This window comes from Phaethon aethereus (genome assembly GCF_964289735.1).
Source record: "Phaethon aethereus genome assembly, chromosome: Z".
Taxonomy (NCBI): Eukaryota; Metazoa; Chordata; class Aves; order Phaethontiformes; family Phaethontidae; genus Phaethon; species Phaethon aethereus.
Window position 1 is genome coordinate 31,196,377 of NC_138577.1, and position 22,966 is coordinate 31,219,342.

The 22,966-nt window shown below is 45.2% G+C and overlaps 1 protein-coding gene across 1 annotated transcript in view; it reads left to right on the forward strand.

The window, feature by feature from the left end:
* Positions 1–15,244: 15,244 nt before the first annotated feature.
* The window catches only part of DMRT1 (doublesex and mab-3 related transcription factor 1), a gene marked incomplete at its 3' end in the record, with an annotated part of 59,901 nt that continues 52,179 nt past the window's right edge, over positions 15,245–22,966 (forward strand). Inside the window, exons 1-2 of the mRNA XM_082013697.1 lie at positions 15,245–15,707; positions 18,492–18,675. Of these exons, the coding sequence (XP_081869823.1) occupies positions 15,423–15,707; positions 18,492–18,675 (469 nt within the window). The 5' untranslated portion in view covers positions 15,245–15,422. The remainder of the gene's footprint in view (positions 15,708–18,491; positions 18,676–22,966) is intronic.

The window sequence follows — 22,966 nt, forward strand, 5'->3', positions numbered from 1 at the left end:
TTCAGTCGTGCCACTGTATTGCTGTAGGAGATGCCTTAGTCAGCAACATGTCCAATAGATCTCTGCCCCAAAAAAAGTTTTTTAAACAACGAACTTTGTTGCTGCACAGCTACCTTGCTACTGTGCTTCATTTGCACACATGTGGAACGTACGGTAGCCTGAGGCTAAAAAAACAAATTTGAAATGCCTATGAATTTAGCTTTTAGAGCGGAGGGCCATGGCTGTTATTTTCTGGGTTGGCACAGGTCCCTGTCTCTCCCTCCACAAATCAATGGGAGTTCTGGGTACGCAACTATTGTAAAAGGGTGTAAAAAAAGTGGTCCAGTGGTTCAGGTGACTAATGACACAGGGAGAGTCACCAAATGTACTTTAATACTTTTTTTCTTTTTTTACCTGGAAAAAAGCGTAGGAAGAGGAATGCAGAAATTAACATTCCTTCCTTCCCCCCACCCTGCCCCATAGCCAATTTCTGTATCAGAAACCAACACATTAGGGGTTAAAATTTTCTAAGTGATTGCATCACTTTCTAATGGCCTTGACTGGCGGAAGTCTGGGGAGGAATCTGGCCCTTCCAACAGCATGCAAGAGTCAGGTTATGCAACTCAGAGTTCCTGGGTTTATTTAGGTGCCGTTTTCCTGGTAAGCAAAAAGGCTGACCCAGAATTGGCCTCCTAAAGCTTTAGAGAATATTAGATGAAGCTGTGGACTCAGCATTTCTGTGCAATGTTTAGTTTCTTCCTAAAAGCTCATTGTTTTGGGTTAAAATGCCTTGTAAAGCAACGTGCTCCCAGTTTTAGCTGTATGGTGAAGTAGGCCATTGTGGTATGCCGTGTCAGGAAGATTGCCAAAAGCAACCAAAACTTCGGATGTGTTGGTGGATATAGGTGAAAAGTACAGAATAAACTGATTATTTTACCAAAGTCAGTGAATTTCTGGCCTAAAATCCTGTTAGGGGAGACTTAATGGATTGAGCAGTTTAAAAAAAAAAAAAAAAAGAAGAAGAATTACTTCCCTCAGCATTTTGTTCTCTTGGATGGCCCTCCTGTCTCCACGAGGTTGACACCTGAAGCAGTTCACACTGTGGAAGTCAGGCCCTTCCCCAGGAAATAGTTAGGAGATTCCCAAAAGCATTTGTATCCACTGGTGCACTTTGCAAGCTGAGTTTAATTCCGCCTGCTAATGCTGGATAGCATTTACCACAGGTGCTGGGATTAAGGGGTTTGCTATGCATACCAGCTCTGAACTGAGCTACCCCTACACGCTCTCCCCAGCATTCTTCAGTTCAGATCAGATGATGATTGACTCTCGATATATCCAAGCATGATGTTGTCATCACCTTTGAACTCTGACTGTCAGTGGATATATAACAGCTCTGGCACTTTTTCAAGACTGTAAAATAAGTCACTATCTTTTTCCAGTTATGCTGTCATACATTAAGTGAAGCTGCCACTTATGATCACCCTAAGAGATAAGGGTTACAGGTACAGAGTTTTAAAATTATGGAAATTAGCTAACACAATATTGATATAAATGCAATGACTGAAGAAGGCATTTTTGCACGATGTATTTTCAGAGGTTTTATCTTCATGATACAGCTGGAAGAACTCAAGTTATTCTAAAAATAGCTTTTACGTCTGTTTCTCCTGGTGTCTCATACTTTTGGCTGAGACGTCTGCCTGCTCTGGGTCCAGTTCAGCCATGGTGTGAATAAAGCAAGCCCGGGCATCGATCCCTGACGCACAGGACTGGCTCTGTTTGCCAGGATGGAAGCGGCCCAGAGGCTACAGACATTCTCCTGCCTTTGAAAGGCAGCAGCAGAGCTGGCCGAAACTCTGTTCACACTCTTACTGCAGCTGCGAGCAGCTCTCTTCACTGGGCTCTGCGTCCGCCTGCAGGTCTGTAAACGGCATCCCTTCCTGCTCTTGTGCCTGCATCCAGGTCCACCAACCAAAAGCTTAACTACAAGCATTTCCTCGCTAAAAAGAGATGCTCTCAGGTGTTCACTTCACATGAGGATGCTTGGGCCTGCCTCTGAGAGCCTGACGTGGGAGAAGGGACAGAAGTAGGAGGTCAAGGAGCAATGCCAGAAAACATTGTAAGGAGGATTTTGCATTAAACAGTCTTAGAAATGGCCATAATGAGATCAGAAGAGAGGGGTACCCAGATTCAGCTTTGTTTCATATTTTGGCTAGGAACTACTGAAAGTGTTAGCCTTCACTACTCACAGCTTAATGCAATGTTTAAGGAAGTTGATTAAAAAATTCCCATCTGTTTTTGCATTTCTGTGCCTGCATAAACTGAGCAGAAGTGCCTGGTTAGAGCTGAGCTACCTGGTTGCTGTATTTCTTCATCAGCTGCTCCACCTTCTATTTGGTTGGTAAGACATCATCCAACGTATCAGTACCTTATCGCTTCTCAACAAGTACCACTGGACAGCAAAGTGCTGTTAAGGAGCTGCAGAACTACGTGCTACCTGCAAGAATATGTGGGAACCTCTGTATAAGATACTATGCAGGAAGTACTGTAATTTTTTTTTTTTCCAAAGATGATTGTAACAACTTCTTAAAGTTGTTTGTAAAACCACATGTCTGTTTTCCTGACAGGTTTTTAGGCAATGGGGACAAAGCACATGAGCAAATCATGCTGGAAGTAGTACTGCCTCATGGCCATATACATACGTCGGTCAATATATCAGACAGTTCTTTATTATAAGTGATTAATGAATGCAATGCCTGAAAACCTCTGTTGTAACTGTTCTGCTTCCTTAATGATATGCACTTTCAGCTTTTCCTGTTAAAAGAAAAAGATAAGCATGTGTCCACACAGCCACCCCATACATGATCCCTGAAGAGTTTTCAGGAATGAGAAGATCCTCAGGGAAAACAGGAGACTTCAGGCAGTTGGTACCTGCTGTGAGCACTTTGGCTGAGGCCTTAAAGGAGATGGTGAGAGGGCATGGGACACAAGCTTGATTTTTCCTCTTATCATTTTACCACCTCCCCGTTGTTCCTTTGTCCCGTGCCACTCAGCGAGTGGTAGTCTTTTCCCTTGGCCATCTCTCACTGGGAACCACGTCTGTGCATTTTCTGTTTGGTTAGTCAACACAACCAGCACCAGCAAAGATAAACTGCCTTTTAAATAATTCTTGCTATACAAAACTGCCCTTCAAAGACCTCTACAGTAGAGACCTGTAAATAAGGGCATCATTATACTCTTAAGCGGAGTATTATTAAATACATTCAGCCATGAATAGCAGATGTCAATCTTTATGTCGTCTACACCATTACGGCCATTTTGTAGGATTATTGCTTAGATAAGGTAAGGGATAACTTTTTTTTCAAAGCAGTGCATGTGCTTTTGTAAGTGCTGATCCGAATGGAAGTAGCAAAGAGGTATTTCTAGGAGTTATACCGGTAATTTTGTCTTCAGCTTTCCACTTAATGACTTTAGCCATTGTTGCAGAAACAGCCCTTGTGTTCTTCTTAAGCGCGTTGGCTAGCCACGGAGTTCAAAGGGTAGCTCATGCTCCTCCAGTAATACTGTCCTTCCCCACTCAGCCACATTAACTTCACTGAGATGAAGATACTCCATTTCATTTCCATGCCATGGCAAAGAGGCAGATGAATCAAGATCCTTCTCTACTTCCTGGCTGTGGTATCACACCTTTCTTTGAGGCATGAAAAGCCATCTGCTGTCTCTGGCAGTTGTCCTGCAGTGCCCCTGCATTGCTCTTGGGCATTTTCTAGGGCCAGAAGAGCAACTTTTCTCCAGTCCCAGGGGTAAGTGAGATTTAAAGCCAGTCAGTTAGAACCCCTTGGCACTGGATTGCTGTGAGCAGGCAGGGGCTGGCCCAGGAGACGGCTTCTCCTCGCCCCATCCACTCATTCTTGCAAATTTATCATGAGAATTTTCCAGTCCAACCACATATATCTGCTCAGAGGCCCTTTATTGTGGTGGGTTAATCTGCATCACTAGCCTAGCAGGAGGAGCAAGAAGCACGTTAATGCCTTTTGCAGTGGATGCTTGATTTGGGAAGAATGTGAACAGAACAGCTGTACAAAGAGATTGAGAGAGATTAGAAACACAGGATAATAATAAAATGAGATTTAGTTTAGGAAAATCAGTCTGAAACAACTGAGGAAAAATAATATAATTTTGTGGGAATGAGAGAAAGTTAGAAATCTGTAATGCTGAAAGAGATCCTGCCAGAGGGTGAATTAAACGAGAGTTGGCAGTGCAACAACAGCAAAAATGGACCAGTGTTGCCAGTGTGATTAGAGCAAAAAATGGTCCATGCAATTTTTTTGTCCGCTTCAGATGGAGCAGGGGGGCACCTGACCCTGGGAGATGTAATGCAACTTAATGCCATTCACGGTCAGTGCGTCCCCAGGGAGATAGCTCCAAAGGATACCACCATCAACCCAACAAACAACAGCTGTTTACAAGTTGGAAGTTGAAAATAAAGAAGTTTAAAGGGACGCTTTTTTTTTGCTAAGAGGCAAATCCTGTAAATAAGGAATTTGAAACATCCCACAGCATGTGACTGCTGAAATAAGCCATACAGATGATTTGCCAAGGGGCAGTAAAGCAAAGAGATACAGCTGCAGGTGAGGAAGTTCTTCAGGTTAGTTCTGTAAAAAACAGGTTTTAGTTCTTGAGAAGCCTTGGTGAGTTTTTAAATGAATATGAGCTTGTCACCATCTCTGTCTGTTCTGTTAAAAGACAATTGCGCATTCTGGCCTTTGTACAAGAACATGTATTTGGTCAGAATTGGATCAAGAATTGGAGACAAAGGAGTCACATGTAGATATACAAAAATGGGTAAGTACGTGGGTCAGTTTCTGAAAACATGCTACAGATAAGACTGTAAATGCCTCGTTTAATCTGTGTGAACAAAATCAGCCGGTGCCCTCCCACCGTGCCTGGTTGATCTGCTGGAGAGCCCAGCTGCAGCCCAGCAGGATGCTGGATGGATGCTCCCTCCGCTGCCGCGGGCTCCCCGGTGGCTTCTCTGCAGGGCAGGGAGACCTCTGCAGACGGGATAAATCCAACACTGCTGCAAGCATGCAGGGGAAAATAACCAGACTCTGATAAATAACCAGTCAGTTACTGGTGTTTGTTGGGTTTTGTTTTGGGTTTGTTGGGGGCTTTTTTTAGTATTCTGGTATGGTTTCATTCATTTTCTTCCTCTTTTACAACCCCCTTTGAACTGCTGACACATCAGGGCCTGCATATATGAGCTGACATATGCAAGTTTTGGTGTTAGGTAATTATTTTCTCTCACTAAGTTAACATTTAATTAGTAGCCCACCACTTTCTACCCAAGTTTTGTGCTTACAAGGACGCCCAGTAGTATTCGTCTGAGATCTAGGCTCAGGAGATAGATAGAAAAATGCTGCGGCCTGTACCCTAGCATTGCCTTGGGAAGAAGTAATGAGCATTGCAAAACAGCTGCTAACAGAAACGTAAGCTCCAAAGAGAAAGGAACATTGCTGGGTAACCCTGTGCTAAACTGCAAAACGTCTGTACCTCTTCTACCAAGTCAGCATGGAAGAAGTTTAGGATCCTGACATTATCTGCTAGGAAATCTCTAGGGGTGGCATTTTTTGGCTTGTATTGAACTGGTCTACCTGAGAGCAAAAGGTATTAGGATGGCTCTCCAGGCTCTGAGATCTACCTCTGCTCTACCCTTGACCTCTGAGGGAATTAAAGTTTCCCTCAAATTACAGGATGATATTCATGAGGATGCTAACAAAATCACCTGCTGTGCAACCTGGTGCAATGTTTCTGGTGTCCAGGTGTGCCTCTTCCAGCTAAAGTGTGATAAACTCATACAGCTTTCCCCCCTACCCAGCAGCCGGATCAAAAGGGACACTTGTGCTCTAATTTACAGCAGCTGAGGATCGAGGCCGAAACTCTCTTCCAACTGCAGAAACGTTTGTGTATTATCCTCTTCAAGCCTGAGAGAAAAATGTTCTTCAATGGCAGGTACAAACCTGGAAAATAGGTTATCATCTACCATAGGCCTGCCAGGGTCTGCTGCTGGTATGCATTATTACTGAGGGGCATGAAAACGAGCTGGGTTGGACACGCTGCTCCAACACAAAAATACTTGAGCTGAGGAACTTTCACCTGAAATGTAGCACGGACTGCCTGAAAGTACCTGAAATAGCCGAAATAGCAAACGTGATCCTCTTCTGTGGCTGAGCAGAGCTGAGTGTGTGGATCTCAACGTTACACAAAAACACAGCACAAGGATGCCTAAGTTGTCATCCTGAACTGCCACATGTCTTCTCCTTGAGATGCTGGTGGGGCAAAGGTGGAGAGGAGGCTGCACGTCGAAATTTAGCCTTGGCTTTAAATGAAGCTTTGGGGAAAGCATGAGTCCAGATTTGCATGGAAAACATGCAACTCCTCTATCCCTGTCTCCTATACTTCTCTCCAGCACTGCTGATTGTGAATAACGCCCAATGAGTGCGTCATCATAAGGAGGTGACCTTTCCCGCTGCTTTCATTATGTCAAAACACAACTGCAGTATGTGAAAGTCGCTCCTCCTGTCGTCTGTCAGAAGGAGGGTTGTATTAACCAACATTTTGAGGCCAGGGCACTCCTGAATTCCAGTGCTGGAACTAACACTGTCTCCCTCTGCCACAATCACCTTCACTGGTCCACTTAAAAACTATGATTAACAGTGCAAACTCATACGACTTGGTCTGGCACATCAGTTATTTTGACCATCTTCCACAAGTGGTAAAAGTGGTGTTCCTTAGAACTTAACATTGATAATAGCAATGATTTTAGAGGCCTTCTTTGAATAGGAAGAACAGGTAAGTGCAAGATATTCCTTGTAACAAAATTGTCAGGCTCCATTAGAGCTCCTATTTTAACAAAGGGGATGTCATGATGTGACCAGGTGAGTACTATTTTTTTTTCTCTGAAATGTGTGTGTGTGTAATTGGCATTTTATATATATATAAATTATAAGTACATATATAATAAATAGCCACTGGAGGTTGCTTAAGACATGTATACTTCACCCAGTGGACCAGAACATCATCAGGCTGATGGGCTATCGGATAAGTAATGATCCAGGCAGGTATTTAAGGTATGTATCATTCAGCTGGTAGAACACAGTGAGTCCTCCAGAGAGGAGTTACGGGCTACTGTGTTAACAGATACTTGGGCAATTTTAGAGATACACCCTACTTACCTTCAGGTGCCTAATGAACAATCTTCTAAGACGTCATTATTATGAATTCACAGAAGCTGCCTTCCAGCAGTGAAAAGGCAATCTCGATGCCTTGGTTTCTTAAAAAAAGTAAGAGAAAACAGTAGCTTAAACAATGATGCAGCGAAGCTCTTTGTTCTCAACCTTACTGTGTGTTATCTGTTACAATTTCAAACTCTGAGGGTATTTCATGCACTTATCCAGGATTGCTGAGCTGGGCTCAGAACACCTTTATTATTATATTGTGCCCAGGTGGCCAAGAAGGCCAACAGCATCTTGGCCTGTATCAGAAATAGTGTGGCCAGCAGGAGTAGGGAAGTGATTGTGCCCCTGTACTCGGCACTGGTGAGGCCGCACCTCGAATCCTGTGTTCAGTTTTGGGCCCCTCACTACAAGAAGGATGCTGAGGTGCTGGAGCGTGTCCGGAGAAGGGCAGCGAAGCTGGTGAGGGATCTGGAGCACAAGTCTTATGAGGAGCGGCTGAGGGAACTGGGGTTGTTTAGTCTGGAGAAGAGGAGGCTGAGGGGAGACCTTGTCGCTCTCTACAGCTACCTGAGAAGGGGCTGTGGTGACATGGGTGTTGGTCTCTTCTCCCAACTAACTAGGGACAGAATGAGAGGAAATGGCGTCAAGTTGTGCCGAAGAGGTTTAGATTGGATATTAGGAATAATTTCTTCACCAAGAGGATGGTCAAGCATTGAAACAGGCTGCCCAGGGAGGTGGTGGAGTCACCATCTCTGGAAGTCTTCAAAAAACGTGTGGATGTGGCGCTTCAGGACATGGTTTAGGGGACATGGTGGCTTTGGGTTAATGGTTGGACTTGATGATCTTGAAGGTCCTTTCCAACCTTAGTGATTCTGTGATTCTATCTGTGTGATTCTGGCATCTGCAAGAGACACTGTTTGCATAGGCATGACAGAAAATTAAGACATATGACTTACTAGTTGCCACAAAATGTTCCCATTGTCCAACAAGGCATCTCTGTGTCTAGACAAAGCCAGCCTAATTAAAATAAATAGCCTGATGGTTGAAATAATTTGTAACAATGTGTCATCTTCCTTAGCACCTTCTAGCCAATTGGAGAAACTCAATTACTCCTAATTAGCCAATGTGCATATAAGATGCACAGAGATTATCAACCCAAACACTGCTGATCGACATGCAAGTAACAGAAGAAAACTGTTACCTAAGGAAGCCAACGAAGTGTTCTGATTATCTGTATCTTGATAGCACTAAGCAAAGCCTTACTTGAGAGGTGCAGGACTCCTGGGACCCAGATCTCCCAGGTCCTTCCTCTGAACTGGATTCTCAGCACAGAGGAGGGATGAGCCCATCAGCCCTTGAAAAGGGGAGACCCAATACACTGCAGCATTTGGGGACCACCTCTGAACTGCCCAATTGCTCTGGGGGCTCTGGGGCACTGAGGGGAGATGGGAGAGGCTGTGGGGGAAGAGAGTCAGGCTGACAGGGAAGAAGAAACCCTTTTTCTCAGCCTAGGAGATACAAAAGGTCAAAAGGCCACATCAAGTCATTTCACAGCATGGCTGCTGAAGTAACAGTCATTTGACTTTGATTAAAATATTTGGAAGAGCTGAGCTGTGGCTGGAGGCAATTTTGACACCCCCACCCTCCTTGCCCAGCATGTCCTTGGTGGATTTGAAAGATTTCACGCGGGAAGGTAGAAGAAATAAGGGAAGAACAGCACAAAACTTTGCTCTTAGACACATGTGCTACACTGACTGATTATAATGGGAAGTCCCACAGAGCAAAATATGATCCCCTGAGAGCAGAATATTATGTGAAAAAAGATACTTTTTATTTATTTAAGCTTGAAGGAAAAAGAAGAAAATAAATTCAGAAGGAGTTGTTGTAAAAAAACGCTTCTATCAAGCGTCGGAATTAGGAGCAACAAATAATAATGCAGAAATAATTAATAAATTGGACAGCAAATAAATTGACACAGCAAAAACTGCCCCTTCAGTCACCTCAGTCGTGACCAACCCTCACAATCATGCAGCTCCAGCAGTTTTAGGTTACTGAAGATCAAGAATGTATAATAATAAAAACTTGAACATTTCAAAAGAAAGAGTAGGTAATAAAGCAAGTGCTTTATAATTTGAAATGATCTATTTGTTCCTTTAAATACCAATGGGCTTGCTCAATGAAGTGGGAATTTAACTGTATCCATTAAAAGATTAAAGACTATAAATAAAAAAGTAGCAATTAATTGTGTTGCTTATTTTTAAGAGGTTGAAGCTTAGTTTGTCACACTCTGGCGGTCTGTCAAACTCAGCTCCATTACAGATGTCTTAGAGCTGAATTGATGACGATACTCAAAACTAAGGGCATTCTCTACAGTAGTCCTATCCTGATGAAAGAGATCAAATGTATAGATGGCTTATGTGATTCTATCATTCTTACACTGTGAATTACAAATGTTAGAAATGTCAGCTTAACGAGTCATGCAAGAGTCTTCAATGTTCTAAGTCAATGGATCCAATTAATTTTTAAGTGTGCCTAAAATGAACGATGAAGGCTGAGAATCAGCAATCCAGTGGTTTCCCCATACTCACTTTTTAACTTCTATTTTATAAGTCGGACCTAATAATGCATCCAAATAGCTATCCAAGTCAATTATTAACAATGACTGAAATTTCCAAGGAGCTGACAGCGTGTCCTCTTCAGCCTTTAAATCTGCAATGAAATTTTTCCAACCTGCATGAAAAAATGAGGAAACAGAGAACATAGGTGTTGGTTTAAAAAAAATGGTAATTTTTTCTTTTCTTTGTCCCTGTTACTAGTAAAACTCATCACAGCGGTGACATGACAAACACATGCATTTTTTAAATATCTCCATCCTATTTGCTTCATTGTACTTGAAAACTGCTTTGTTTTTGTACTGTACTTGGCATGATGTAAGAGAGTGAATTTTGTTTCCAGTGAATCGTGTTTTTATTGAGCACTGTGGGCCAATGTCGTTGGCTGGGCTCACAACTATGAAAGGGAAGAGCCATGCATTGTTACAGGCAGGCTTTTCTTTATTTTTACAGAAATAATTTTTACCATAACCCAGACATTTGGAGTATTAAACTCTAGATTCTGATTAGTGTTTATCTTGCTAACAAACATGCGTTTGCTCAGGCAAGAATCTCTGGTGGCTTTTTCTCAGCTGTAGCTCATCTGAATTTCCTGGTGTGGAGGCTCCCTTCCCACATGTCAGGAGAACACCAGGAAGCAGAGTGTAAATGAAACTCCCACTTCAATGGCCATTAAAGCACGTTACTTGTTGTGGCAGGCCTGTTGTCTAATTTGGGATATAGCTGATCCTGTTCCCTGCCTCGTGCCAACATCCCTTCTTGCACCCTTTGGAGAAGGGTCCCCTGGATGGGTGTCATACCTTATTTTCCCAGTGGGTCTGGATTTGCACCAAAAGAAGAGAACGTGAACTGAGGATGCCGAAGAGCATAGGCATTTTGACCCACCTTGCCAACAGCCAGTGGCCTCTGCAAGCAGAGCTGGGCGCAGCAGCTTTTGAGACTGATGCAAGAAAGACATCCCCGAGCTCACTGAGGAGAAGGCTGTGGACCCTCTCCGCAGGGACTCTTCTAACTCTCACTGAGGAAAAGCATCAAATCAAATAGCTGAGTGGTGGCAGCACTATAAACTGCTTCAGTTGTTCACTCCGTGAACATGAGTTCCTGAGACCAAGATAATAAAGGAAAAAGGAGTTTGAAGAGGAGGACCAAGTAGCACACTGGGGCTTTCTACACCTGAAGGCCCCAAGCCTTAGAAACATTTTGTGGAGCAAGGAAGAATGAAAAACTTGAAATCTTATGTCTGAATTAAAGTTTCAGCTTGATTGAATGGACTTTTAGCAAAAGCCATTGGTGGCTTATCAGATTTCATCGATCTTGAGCAACGCTCCTGGTGTCAACACTCTTATTATAGTATCACAGTGAAGTGTCTGAGACAGCAACTCTAGGGCTGATTTTAAATTCTTGTAAATATTGGGAATTTCAAGGCAACGTTTGGGTTTGGATCTACCTGTCCTGAGAAGAAACCCTTACCTTTTGTTGTGGTTCAAAACTTTGAACATGGCGTTGTGGTTTAAGAGCCAGGGGGCAAAACTTCAGCTTTCCTGTAAGTTAAAGGAGTTTTAAAATAAGGAAAGAATGAATGAATGAATGAATGAATGAGAACAGCCCAAGTATACAAGTGAAACTGCAAAAAATGCACGGCTTATTTATGCCACCTACTGGATTTTTCCTGAAGTATCTTTTCAATCCGTTTAGTCCCCACGGTCATGCCTGTCACTCCAGCAAACACTTACGGTTGCATGGGAGGCTACTCGCACACATAGGCCAGCTGATATCAAGCCGATGACTCACATGAGTAAATGACATCTGTGGACTGACATAGCTCCAGGACTGGAGACGGGGGTAGCTGTATGCAGGTTGATTCTGCTTAACTGGATGGCTGTAGGGCAGCCAAGACACCCAAAGCTGCTGGCAAGCATTGAAGTCCAGCACTGAGGAGTTTCCCAGCGCCTGTCAGTGCCTCAGAGGAACGTGCTGGCACTGTTTCCCTCCACTGCTTGACTCCCTCTGGCTGTCTTTGATATTCTGTTCTACATGTCCAGAGTGTTTATGGACACGTTGATGTTTTCAAACAATGTGGACCAGCAGTGTGAATGCTTTATCTTCCACCCCTCACCTCTACTGCAGCTGAGGCTCTGTTGGGAATCCACAACCAGGCCTGGTGATACGGTCTGTAAAATGACCTGGGAGAATCAAAAAGAACTGCTGAAAACAGAGGGGGCAAAAACCTCTGACTTTGACCTACTGACAGAAAAAAATATCACACTACACAGAATCAGGTCTAGCGTATCTCTAAGATGGACTTACTAGATAGACTTAGTAAATGCACTCAAGCCCGCTGACTTCTGTGAAGCTACAGGTCTTCACTTTCCAGGCAACGGTGTCAGAATTGAGTCCTCTTTAACTTGTGACCTCCCTGCTGACATGCTCAGTCATGCCAAATGTGGTGGTGGGGACACAGCTCATTCGCATCTGTCCCTCAATATGATGATCTTGTTAGCAAATAAAATATTTTGCAAGATTCAAGGGATCAGCCAAAGGCATGCATCAGCAAAGGACAGACTGTCACTAACAGATGACAATTTGTACTTTAAAGACATATGCAAAAAAGTTAAAGCTGAAGCATAACTATTAGCTACCTAGGAAAAAAGAGCAAAAAAGTAATTTGATCCATCTTATAGGAATTTGATCCATCTTATAGTTTTTTTCCCACCAAAAACATTTATTACAGTTATTTCCAAAGGTGCTGGCAAAATGCAGTAATGTTTAGTCACTGACATCATTGCTGGACTCAAATCAGAGACACCCAGACTTACATTAAATGAATTACTACAATTTTCTGAAGACTTGCAGCAAGATTGCTCTGACTCGTGTCAGAACCACTGGCAGTTTATAATCAGCTCCTCTTCCTTCATGACTCCAATGGATGTGAAATCCAGTAATGTGTTGTCATCCTTACCAAATACCCATTTAAAAAATTTGAGATAAACTTTACACACTAAAACCATACTCAAAGTGCAACTTGAGCTAGAAAAAACAAAGCAGTTCATCATTAAAGGATCAACCGTGTGCTTGTATTCATCAGGCATCCAGGTATTTTGGTGGTATTCATCCAGAACACAAAATAGTAGAGAGGTACTGAAAACATTAATACTTTGTTCCCCACCAATAGGTTCTCTAACATTATGGATAATACAGATCTGTGCAGTTAGCCTGAAAAGCAGGAGTAGAAAACACTAGTTATATGAAAGACAGCTGAACCAATGTTCTTGGAACTGTTGCATTTTTTGCATCTTGTCATTCATCTCTGGGCTTGGCTGTCCCACTTAGTTCCTAGTCAAAAGTCATATATAAGCAGCTGGTGACTGCTATTGTTTGTCCTTTGTCTGTCTTTGCCTGCTTTATGCACTGTGCTTCTCTTCTCCTTTCTCTTTTTTCACTCCTTCAAGTTTTTCTCTTCCTCCTCCTCCTGTCATTTCTGATGTGCTTTTTCTTCTCCTACCTTTTCGTACCTCAGGATTTTTGTTTTTATTTTATTTTTCCTTTCTTGTTCTTTTGATTTAGCTTCCTTTCACCTCCTTTTTAATTTGCATTTTCAATTGACTTCCAGACAATTTGCATTCGAGCACCTGAAAACACCCCTGCGGTGCGCTCAACCACACACAGAACTTCACAAACTGGAGTTTCACTTTCAAGACTTGCTCCTAGACAGCATCTTCAGAGTCTGATCAATGCCCCTACGCATGGAGAAGTTCTCAACTGATTTTGTTCGGGGAGAAATTTCACGTTTCAATATGGGATGCTAAGCATGCCTGTCTGCACTGTTTACCTCCTTAAAGATTAGTGATACACACCATTAGGTGTATAGGCAAATCATATTTTTGTTCCACTAAACATTGCATTCATCTTCTCCTCTTTTGCGGGGAAATGTGTAGTTATTGACATCAGAAATGTCAATCCCAGTGAAGCAATGCAAGGGAAAAGTTTCAGTTTCTGCGAGTTGAATGCTTGTCACACCCCCAGGCCAAGCCCAGGAAGCTTCTGCTCGTGCCTCACTTGAGGACCATTTGACTGCTCGAGACTGGGGCTTAACAGGACTGTTTTAACGTGGTTGCTCTGGAGGATGGAAAGTGCCATAAATGTCTCCTACGTTGTACCACGAAGGAAAAAGTTCTTTAAATGTAATTTAGTGAATGCCAATGGAAAACATCAAGCAGCAAGGATCTGGGACTTTCTTCAGGCACTGATCATTTCCGGCAGGAAGGCTCAGTCTAGGTGGAATTAGCTGGGAGATAGCTGATCTTGAAGAGAGAGAAGCTTTCCTTGGCTTCTTCTAGCAGAAATAAATTTCTACCTACTGTAACTTATTACCATCTGATATGCTGAGTCATGAAGCTGGGGTTATAGAAATCTTTATGCAATCTTTATAAATCAGCCTCACATAATCTCAGGCGCTTTCTGCTTCATCTCTGTTGAGTCACTCATTTGACAGTTGTCATTCATCTTATATTGAGATGTAATTTAATAGTTTCATTTCAGCATGAAGATAGCGTCATCTGAAGTTGAGCCCGGAAAGATTTAAAGGTGTAACAGAGGAAATATTAATACTGTAAATAATATCTGTAGAGCTGCACGGGTCTATAAATCACATAATGCCAAGCTGGAAGGGAAGCCTACGTAAAAAAGAAAAGAAAAAGCATCTTCCCCTGTCTTCCTCTGCAGAGTGTACCCGCGCTAGCCACACACACCTGCCCCAGCGGTGCTAGTTGCTGAGCTGTGGCCACAGCCTCGCCGTCTGCGTTCGCTGGCATTGCCTGCACACACCCACGCCAATCCAGGTGTGGCTGTACCCATTTGGGGGTACGCGCGTGAGGTAACCTGCAAACAGGAGATTAGTCCAGCAAGGTGCCAGAAACCGCATGAAGGGGAGCAGCTGAGCTGCAGCAACTCGGGTGTTTCATTTGGGGGCCACACCTCTCCCCGGGCCAGGCCATGTTGGCCGCCTAACCAAACCCGGCCTCCCCAACCCAGGGGAACACGGGGCTGAAATACGGCCTCTCTGGACCCCGGCTTGCTCCCTTAGACGACGGCCGGCGTTGCCGCCATAGATGCGGCCTGGGTCAGTCCCTGCCCAGCAGGAAGGGAGAACAGTGAGGCCGCAGGGCGGCCGCGGAGCCGCCTCCGACCGGGCCGAGGGACGCGTTGTCGAGCGGGGCCTGCGGGCAGCCCCGCCGGTACCTCCGGCACGACGCCGGGGCCTTGGGGCAGCCGCGGCCCAGCGCCCACCGCTCCGCCGCGCTCCGCCGGTCGGCCCGGGGCGAGGGCCGCCTCTCCCCGCCGTGCGGCCGCCGCAGGACGGGCTGGGCGGGAAGGAGGGGCGGGGAGGGAGGGGTGGCCGCTCCCCCACCCCGGCGCCTGCCCCGCGGGGGAGAGAGGGCTTAGCGGCCGCACGGACTGGCCGGGGGGGGGGTGTGGAGGGGCCGCGGCGGGAGGGGCGACGCCGGACTGCCGCCGCCCGCCAAAACCTGCAGGGTGGCGGGACGGGACGGGGCAGAGGCGCGCCGACCCCTCGCCCGGCTGACCCCAGCCCGCCGCGATGCCCAGTGACTCCCCGGCCTTCAGCAAGCCCCCGGACGCCGCGGGGCCGGGGGACAAGGCGGGCGGCTTCGGGAAGGCGGCGGCCCTCATGGCGGCCGCCCCGGCGGACGGGGTCGCCGCCGCGGCGGGGAAGAAGCCGCCGCGTCTGCCCAAGTGTGCCCGCTGCCGCAACCACGGCTACTCCTCGCCGCTGAAGGGGCACAAGCGGTTCTGCATGTGGCGGGACTGCCAGTGCAAGAAGTGCAGCCTGATCGCCGAGCGGCAGCGGGTGATGGCAGCGCAGGTGAGCCCCGCGGGGCGGCCGGCCGCCGCCGCCTCGGCGGGGTCTGCCCGGGGCGGGGTGGGCTGTCCGCCCGGCGTGCTGCCGGCGCTGGTGGCCGTTTCTCCGCGCCCGGAGCGGTCTGGTGCCTGCAGAAGGCAAGCGGTGGGCGCCGCGCCGTGCGCTGAGGCAGCGCGGCGGCGGGGGAGCCTCGCCCCGGCTTGGAGTTGGACCGCCGTCTTCCTAAATTAATGAGGCTTTTCGCTTTCTCTTACTTTTTTTTTTTTAATTTTTTTTTTTTTTTTGCATACAAACAGGAGGCGGGCAGAAGGCGTGTGGGGCACAAGTGCTCGCCGGCAGCCGTGGCGAGCGGCCGCGCTGGGCCGCTCGCCTCCGCGCGCGCCGAAGCCCATCCCCGCCTGCAGGCGCGCGAAGCCGAAAGTGCGGGCAGCTCTGAGGTGCGCGGGTCTGTGCTAAACCCTTCAGGGAGGACGACCTCTCGTTAACGTCAATTTGCCGTTTTTCGACGTGTTTTAAACTAGGTAATGAACAAGCTAGGCAACTAATTGGTTAGCGAGAATATTTGCCACTGGTGGTTTCAGATTCGGTGTATCTGCTTTTCTGGTGCTAGGTGGCTTTATCTGAGTGCGTTTCTGAACAGGCTTTTTTTTTTTTTCTTTTTTTTCTTTTTTTTTTTTTTAACGGCGTTGTTCCTGATATTGCGTAGAGCGGCTCTGCAAATAGCTGTGTAGCTGGGGTCATCTCAAATGTAAACGAGGGCTCGGTAGCATTCGCCCAAAAACCGAACTGCAGCCAGTTCTCTGTAGGAAAAGCTTTTGTCGTTAGGTAGTCCCGCTGAAGTCACAATTCTTTGGCAATGTAAACGGCCGCTGTAAGAGTCCTTGTGATCCTTACCCTGAAAACTTCATTAAGAGGAGTCCTGGGAGCGCGATGGCTACCGGCGTGTTGAGCTCCGGGAGTGAGGTTGCACGTTCTCGTTCGTGCAAATAGTCGCCTGCAGGCAAATTAATTGGGAGGCGTTAGAACTACTGGTGCAAGTAAAAGGCGGTGGTATCAGACCCACCGACCCTGTTTGCAGCTAATGTGCGGCGAGAGCTTCATGATCCCGTGGGAAATGAGTGTCCCACTGACAGATTTTAAAAGCTTTAGCCGCCCTGGATTAAATCCTTCCCCACTTTTTTACTTAATTACTCAGTGCAGGTATGCTAAACATCCTCTAGAACCACTGGGAGCTTTCGTTCATTTAAATAATTCCTCCTTGTCGGTGGCATGGCAGTCCAGAAATTGTTATTATGCCCAAGTTATATATGCTTTCTCTGCCCGGTGTGAACGGCAGGATACTAAATGTGGATCCCTTTGCTGCCTGCCTCGGGGGTGGGAGCATGAAATGGGGTGTTCCCTTCTGCACAGACTGTTCTGCTGCTGCCCAGCAGCTTCTGTTGGGGCTAGAGCAGTGGCTGTCCTGGGGGTTTTCTCTTCCCTGCCTAGTATTTGAAAGTGACTTTGAAAGCCTCCCTAGCTAAACCTTATCTGTGTAGGAGTTACACACTGAAAGTCTGTCTTTCCCCCTTTTGATATATTTCTGCAATAAGCCCCTTGGCGCTGGTGGAATTTTGCAGGTCAAGGTTATTGGCTTATGAAGTCAAAGTTACCCGTGGTGGTTGCAAGTCTACACCTCCTGTTTGGGATGTCTCTATTGCAAGAGCCGTTATTAATTGTGTTACGCATTAGAAAAATGTTGGTGTTGAACATGAAAATGAAGGGAAGTCCTGACCAAGTTACCCAGGAGAAATTTCCAGCAAGAAAAGCCCACGATCCCAGTCTCTAACCTGGGACAGATTTCCAAGGTTCAAATACAGATGCAAATCAGTCACCTGGCAAGTTGCAGGGTAGGTAGCTCTAAGGCCCCCAGTGTCATATGTGCTGCCTGGACACGTATCACAACTTGGCATGGGCGGACAGCTGTGCCAAATTGATCTGCCTGCTCAGTTGAGGCAGAAGGAGTCCTCTGCATCTTTAGTAAGCAGCACATACGATTTGTTTGCGTCCCTGTCCAGACTGTGTAGTGCCTGTGGGCTTGGCCAGTGCCGGCTAGGCTTGGAACATTGTCAGTGCCAGGAAAGAAATGGGGAGCTCTGCTGCTCCAGGCCTGGCCAGCTACCTGTAGTGTGTGTGATGCTGCCTGAGATGCTTGCAGGGTGGTTCCCCACATTTTCCATGCTTCTTCCATGATGGCTCTCTGTGTGCAGTGTACTATGTGCTGAAATTCCCTTGAAGGGTTAGATTTCCAGCAAAGTGCCAGCGAGGGAGCCCAGCAGGCTTGGACAGAGCAGCAGGTTGCAGGTATGAGCTCTCATGAAGAGCTGCTTTATACTGATGAAGATGGACAGCAGAGCCCTGCAAGCAGATTAATTTTTTATCCCCAGCAGCTGTGTATCAGCAGAGAGGAGGGTAGTGACTACACTTTTCACAGTGTGCTTTGCCCAAGAGCAACTGTGTTAGGTGAGTGCCTTTAATACATCTTCATGGAGCCTTGTTAGAGGAAGATTTATATGGCACCAGCGTTTCAGATGTTTGTTCATGTATGTTTGGACACAAAAAGGGGTCCGTTTTAAATAGCTTTATAATCTTCTTTATACCCTCCTCTACCCACTGTCTGGATCGTGACATCGACACTGTAGAGAGTACAAAGGGAAAAACAGCTTTGAGTTTGAGTCTTTTGTTGTTGCCATTATAAATTGTGCTCAAGCCAGACAACATGCCCGATGTCTGTCTTCTTGTTCCCAGGTTGCGCTGAGAAGGCAGCAAGCTCAGGAGGAGGAACTGGGCATCAGCCACCCGGTGCCCCTGCCGAGTGCCCCTGAGACGTTCGTTAAGAAGAACAGTGGTGGCAGCTCTTGTCTCTTGTTGGAAAGCAGCAGCCCTACGCACTCAACAAGTACAGCCATGACAGCAGCTAGCACACCGTCAGGTAAAGTCTGGGAGAGCGATGCTTGCTGCTTGGGGCAAGGGCTGACGTTGCTTACACTTGCCTGCTGTTGCACCTCTTCTCCTGCCCACAGCGAAAGGGTTGTGGAGAGTCCTCTCTCCCAAGGATGGTGTTGCACTGTTGGTGTGGTTATCAAAAGGAGAGAACCCAGGATCAGTCTTTCATATTTTACTTGGTTGTTTTTACTTGAAAGTCGAAATTAGTTTGGTATAGACTGGCACTGTAATTGAATTCAATAGGGTGTACTTGCAGGTGGAGATTTATGAGGAGCTTTTCTCCCTTCTCCCAGAATATGTGTTCCTGCTACAGTCCTGGCAACTGCGTGTTGGCTGTCTCTGTATCGTCTTCCAGAGTTTGAGAGTTTTCAGCATTCTATAGAAGCCAAGTACGTAGGTAATGTCACTGACCCCAGCAGCAGAGAGCTGCCCACCTTACATGACTTGATGTGGTGGTACATCTGTATGGACAGGTGTGAACTACAAAACACTGACACAGTCCTTCCACTCTATTACACCTTACTGTATTGCATTTAACCCTTGTAAAATGAACACAAAAACCCCCAATATTTGTCTGCAGATTGAGTAAAACCATGGCGAAGCCGGGGCTTAAAGGCACTGAAAGTGAAGATGCTAGACAAAATGCTTTTTCCTGTGCAGCACTTATGCCTGACAGAAACAGCAATTAAATATGTGTAAAAATGAAACTGATATAATTGACTTTTGCTATATAGACAGAAAAAAGTAAAAAGCAAACTAACATAAAGGAAAGTAAAAGGAAATTTCATTCATTTTAAATCATCGGTGCTGATGACAATAATAGAGGTGAACATACTTCCTGGTTAAAAAGATGCTTCTAAAGTGGACAGTGCCTTGTATTAACTAATGAAAGGACAGTGCATAGGTGTGTCTGTCAAATGACATCACTGTGTTTTGCAGGCCATTAAAGCCTTGTCAGATGGATTTGTTGCATCCATTGCAGACAGGCAGTTTCAGGCGGATCTGGAGGAATTACTTTGGGAAGCTTTTAGAAGGACTGGTTGATAAAACAGTAAATAGCTTTTTATTAGCTTTTTTGTTTTCATTATTGTAGTCATGTTAGTGTCACCTTTGAATCAACACAATTACTCCTATCATATTTGGATTGCTGCATGCTTTGTCTATAGGCATGGAAAAAGCAGCCTGAAGATTAAAGTAGTATATTCAGTAATGTGTAGAGATTGTGTGTAACTCAGGAGAACAAGAAAACACTTGCTTATACAGAAAGGCCAAAAAATGAAATTGTCTTACTGTCAACAAAATTTGCATAAGCTTTCATCTTAGAATGTTTTTAAAAATACCAGTGGAAGTATTTGATTTATTAATTGCACTTTAATAATTTCTTATTCATTGAATTAAATTATGGTCTTTTAATCAAAAACATTCATTAAACAAGCTTAACGCAATTCACATGCTTGTATAAAGACTTGAAAACATGAAAGTGCCTAATTTTAAATTAATTTGAATTGTTTAAAAATTTTTGTTCAAAGCAATTGCAAAGGATTTGCAGTCTCTTAGAGTGGATTTTTCTTTGTGAGCAATTCAAATACATTGTTTCTCAAGCATTTTACTAAATAACTGTGTGTGGATGACAACATCTAAAATACACAGCTTCATCTCCGGAGCGAAGATTTCATTCCAGCCAAGAATCAAGGCAGGGTCAGCTTTGTTTACCAGAAATGGAAGAATCTGGGAATGAATAGGAAATTGGGTTTTGGTTTTAGGGACCTAAATAGCAACAGAATTCGTGCTTGGCTTGAAGGCGACTGCACTGTGTAAATTTCTGTCCCAAATAATTTTGGGAAGTTTATCTGTTGAAAGCGGTGTGAAATACCCATGTGTATGGATTTAATGCCACCAGTGACTGTGTGCTGGCTCTGAAGCTGCAGAAGGTGCTCTGCATTCAGGCAGACCTGTAGGGTGGCTTCACCAGGTGTCAGAGTACAGGCTTCACCCTGGAAAATCTGCTTTTTTTCAGTGAGGAATACTGCTTAAATATTCTAATGCTTTCCTTTTTTAGCATATCAAGATCTTTTGTTACATCAGAAACTGCCAGGTGCGATGTGATGTGAAGTTCTTGGTTTGGGTGTCGGGCTGTTTCAGGACCAGGTACTCAAAGGTTTCTTGCATCGCTGTTTTTATCATGTTACTGGCACCCTCAGCTGCAAGCAAAATGAAAGACCCTGTCTGAGCGAGTGTCACAGTGTAAGCTCGGTTTGGTAAGCTGCGAAGCTGATTTTGCAAGACTTTACAGTAATCATTAAGGCAGGCAGAGAGAGTGAAACCCTTTGTGGCAGGGGAAGTCCGTGAGCCCCAGGAGAACTAGTGGCTCCCAGGAGCGCAGCCTGCCCTGTACGACACGCAATAGACTGGGCAAGAGATGGTTTTGACAGTGGCAATTCTGTTCCTCCTGTAAGCTTTTGGCTTCACAAGAGCAGTTTTTCTTTTGGACTCCCATCGCACAGAGCGTTGTTTGCCAGCAGAGGAGTAATGTGTGAAGGAGTCACACAAATCAGACATAGTGCCAGAGAGAGAGTCTTTCCTCGCTGTATCCATTTTATCGGCAGGTCAGAAATATTGTGACACCTGAAGAGAGCAGAGACAATTTTTCAGATCCCTTTGTGACATGCTGTTTTTGAAAAGGGGAAAAATGAATTATGATCATGGTCGTAGCGTAGGGGTTTGTGCATTTACCATCTCAAGCTTGGAAACTGTGTTTACTTCGGGTGGAGCGTATCTTCCCCACTCAGAAGCAGACTGGGAATTTACAGGGTAGTTGGAAGGGAGCACACCGTGATTGAAGGGCATTAGCAGAACCTCTTACAAACATATTTTGTAGTTTCTGTGCATTGTCCCTTAAAAAGTTGCAGACTGCTGAGAGCAAAGGCCATTTAATTGTACAGAGCAGCAAAAAGTCGTGATCCCAGGGCATCTAAAGTCCTTCCTTCTGTAGGGTAAGTACGTACATGTTGTTAGGTTAACTAGTGTGCAGAACTCGGGAAAAGACTATGGTGAGGCGTTTAAAATGTGCCTTTCAGACATGCTCAGTTTTTAAAACCTGAGTTCTTCACCGTTCCATGTCCGTTTGGTACTTCTGCCATTTTAGTGCTTAGAAATCCCTGGGAGATGGGAGGAGCGCGATCATGAAACACCTTCGAGTGAGAACTGCTCATGCTGAAGAAAGGAGACGGTGCATTTCACCTTTCCTCCATTTTATTTGGTCCTTGTCACAGACTAAGGGCCATGTTTGGCATTTGGCGTATGGGCTGGGGTGGCTGCAACATACATCACCTGATGACTGGGAGGTGCTGGAAAGCACCCGTTTTTTCTGCTGCTCTGTGCTCACGTTGGCCCAATTTCAAAGCATCCGGTATAGAGAGGGTTAGTGTATGGCGCTGAATGCCAGCTCCTGCTCCCGTGCTCTGCGGTGGTCGATTTCCCGTTGGCTTTGCAGTGACCATTAATAACAGCATTGTTCAGGTGCCTTCCTAGTATCACTGGTTGACAAGTTAAACGTGCCATTGTCAGCAATTGTGAGTAATAAGCTTGCGCTTGTTATTTCCCTTTGCTACGTTTATTATGGGTGACAGAAACAAAATAGTGTTCTTTTTACATTTCTCTAAGTAGGTGCTGCCTTCGCTTTGAAACTCTGAGGAACAGATGGGTTTTTATCTGCTCATAAATAATGGACTGTAATGGGGTCAGCAGTAATACTATGCCTAATGAATGATGGTACTGAGATCTCTTTGAACTTGCAGTGCCCTAGGTGCCTCTGAAAACCCTACGTTGCCTTCTTTACTCTTCCTCTGCTTTTTTGATGTTATCTTTTGCATTGGCCTTTTCTACGACGCTGTATTGTGATTTCAAAAATTGATGCTGTGACCTTGCAGATGTTGTGCTGCATAAATAATGAGTTAAAAAAATAAGTTATTATAACTGGAAGATATCATGGCTTGGTTTTAAAAAAAGTGAGACATTTTTCTATCTTTTTGGAAGAAAGTAATTTTAAATCTTTACAGTACAGTGTCATATACTGTCAGAATTTAGTTTTGTCAAAAAAGTCTCATTCTAGTCAGCTGATGGGCAACATGAGAAAGCTGCCATGGACATTTCACTGTGAGAGCGCTTAAGCACTGGAACAGGTTGCCCAGAGAGGTTGTGGAGCCTTGATCCTTGGGGAGACTTAAAAACAGTTGGATGGTGACTGAGCAACATGATCCAACGGTGAAGCTGGCCCT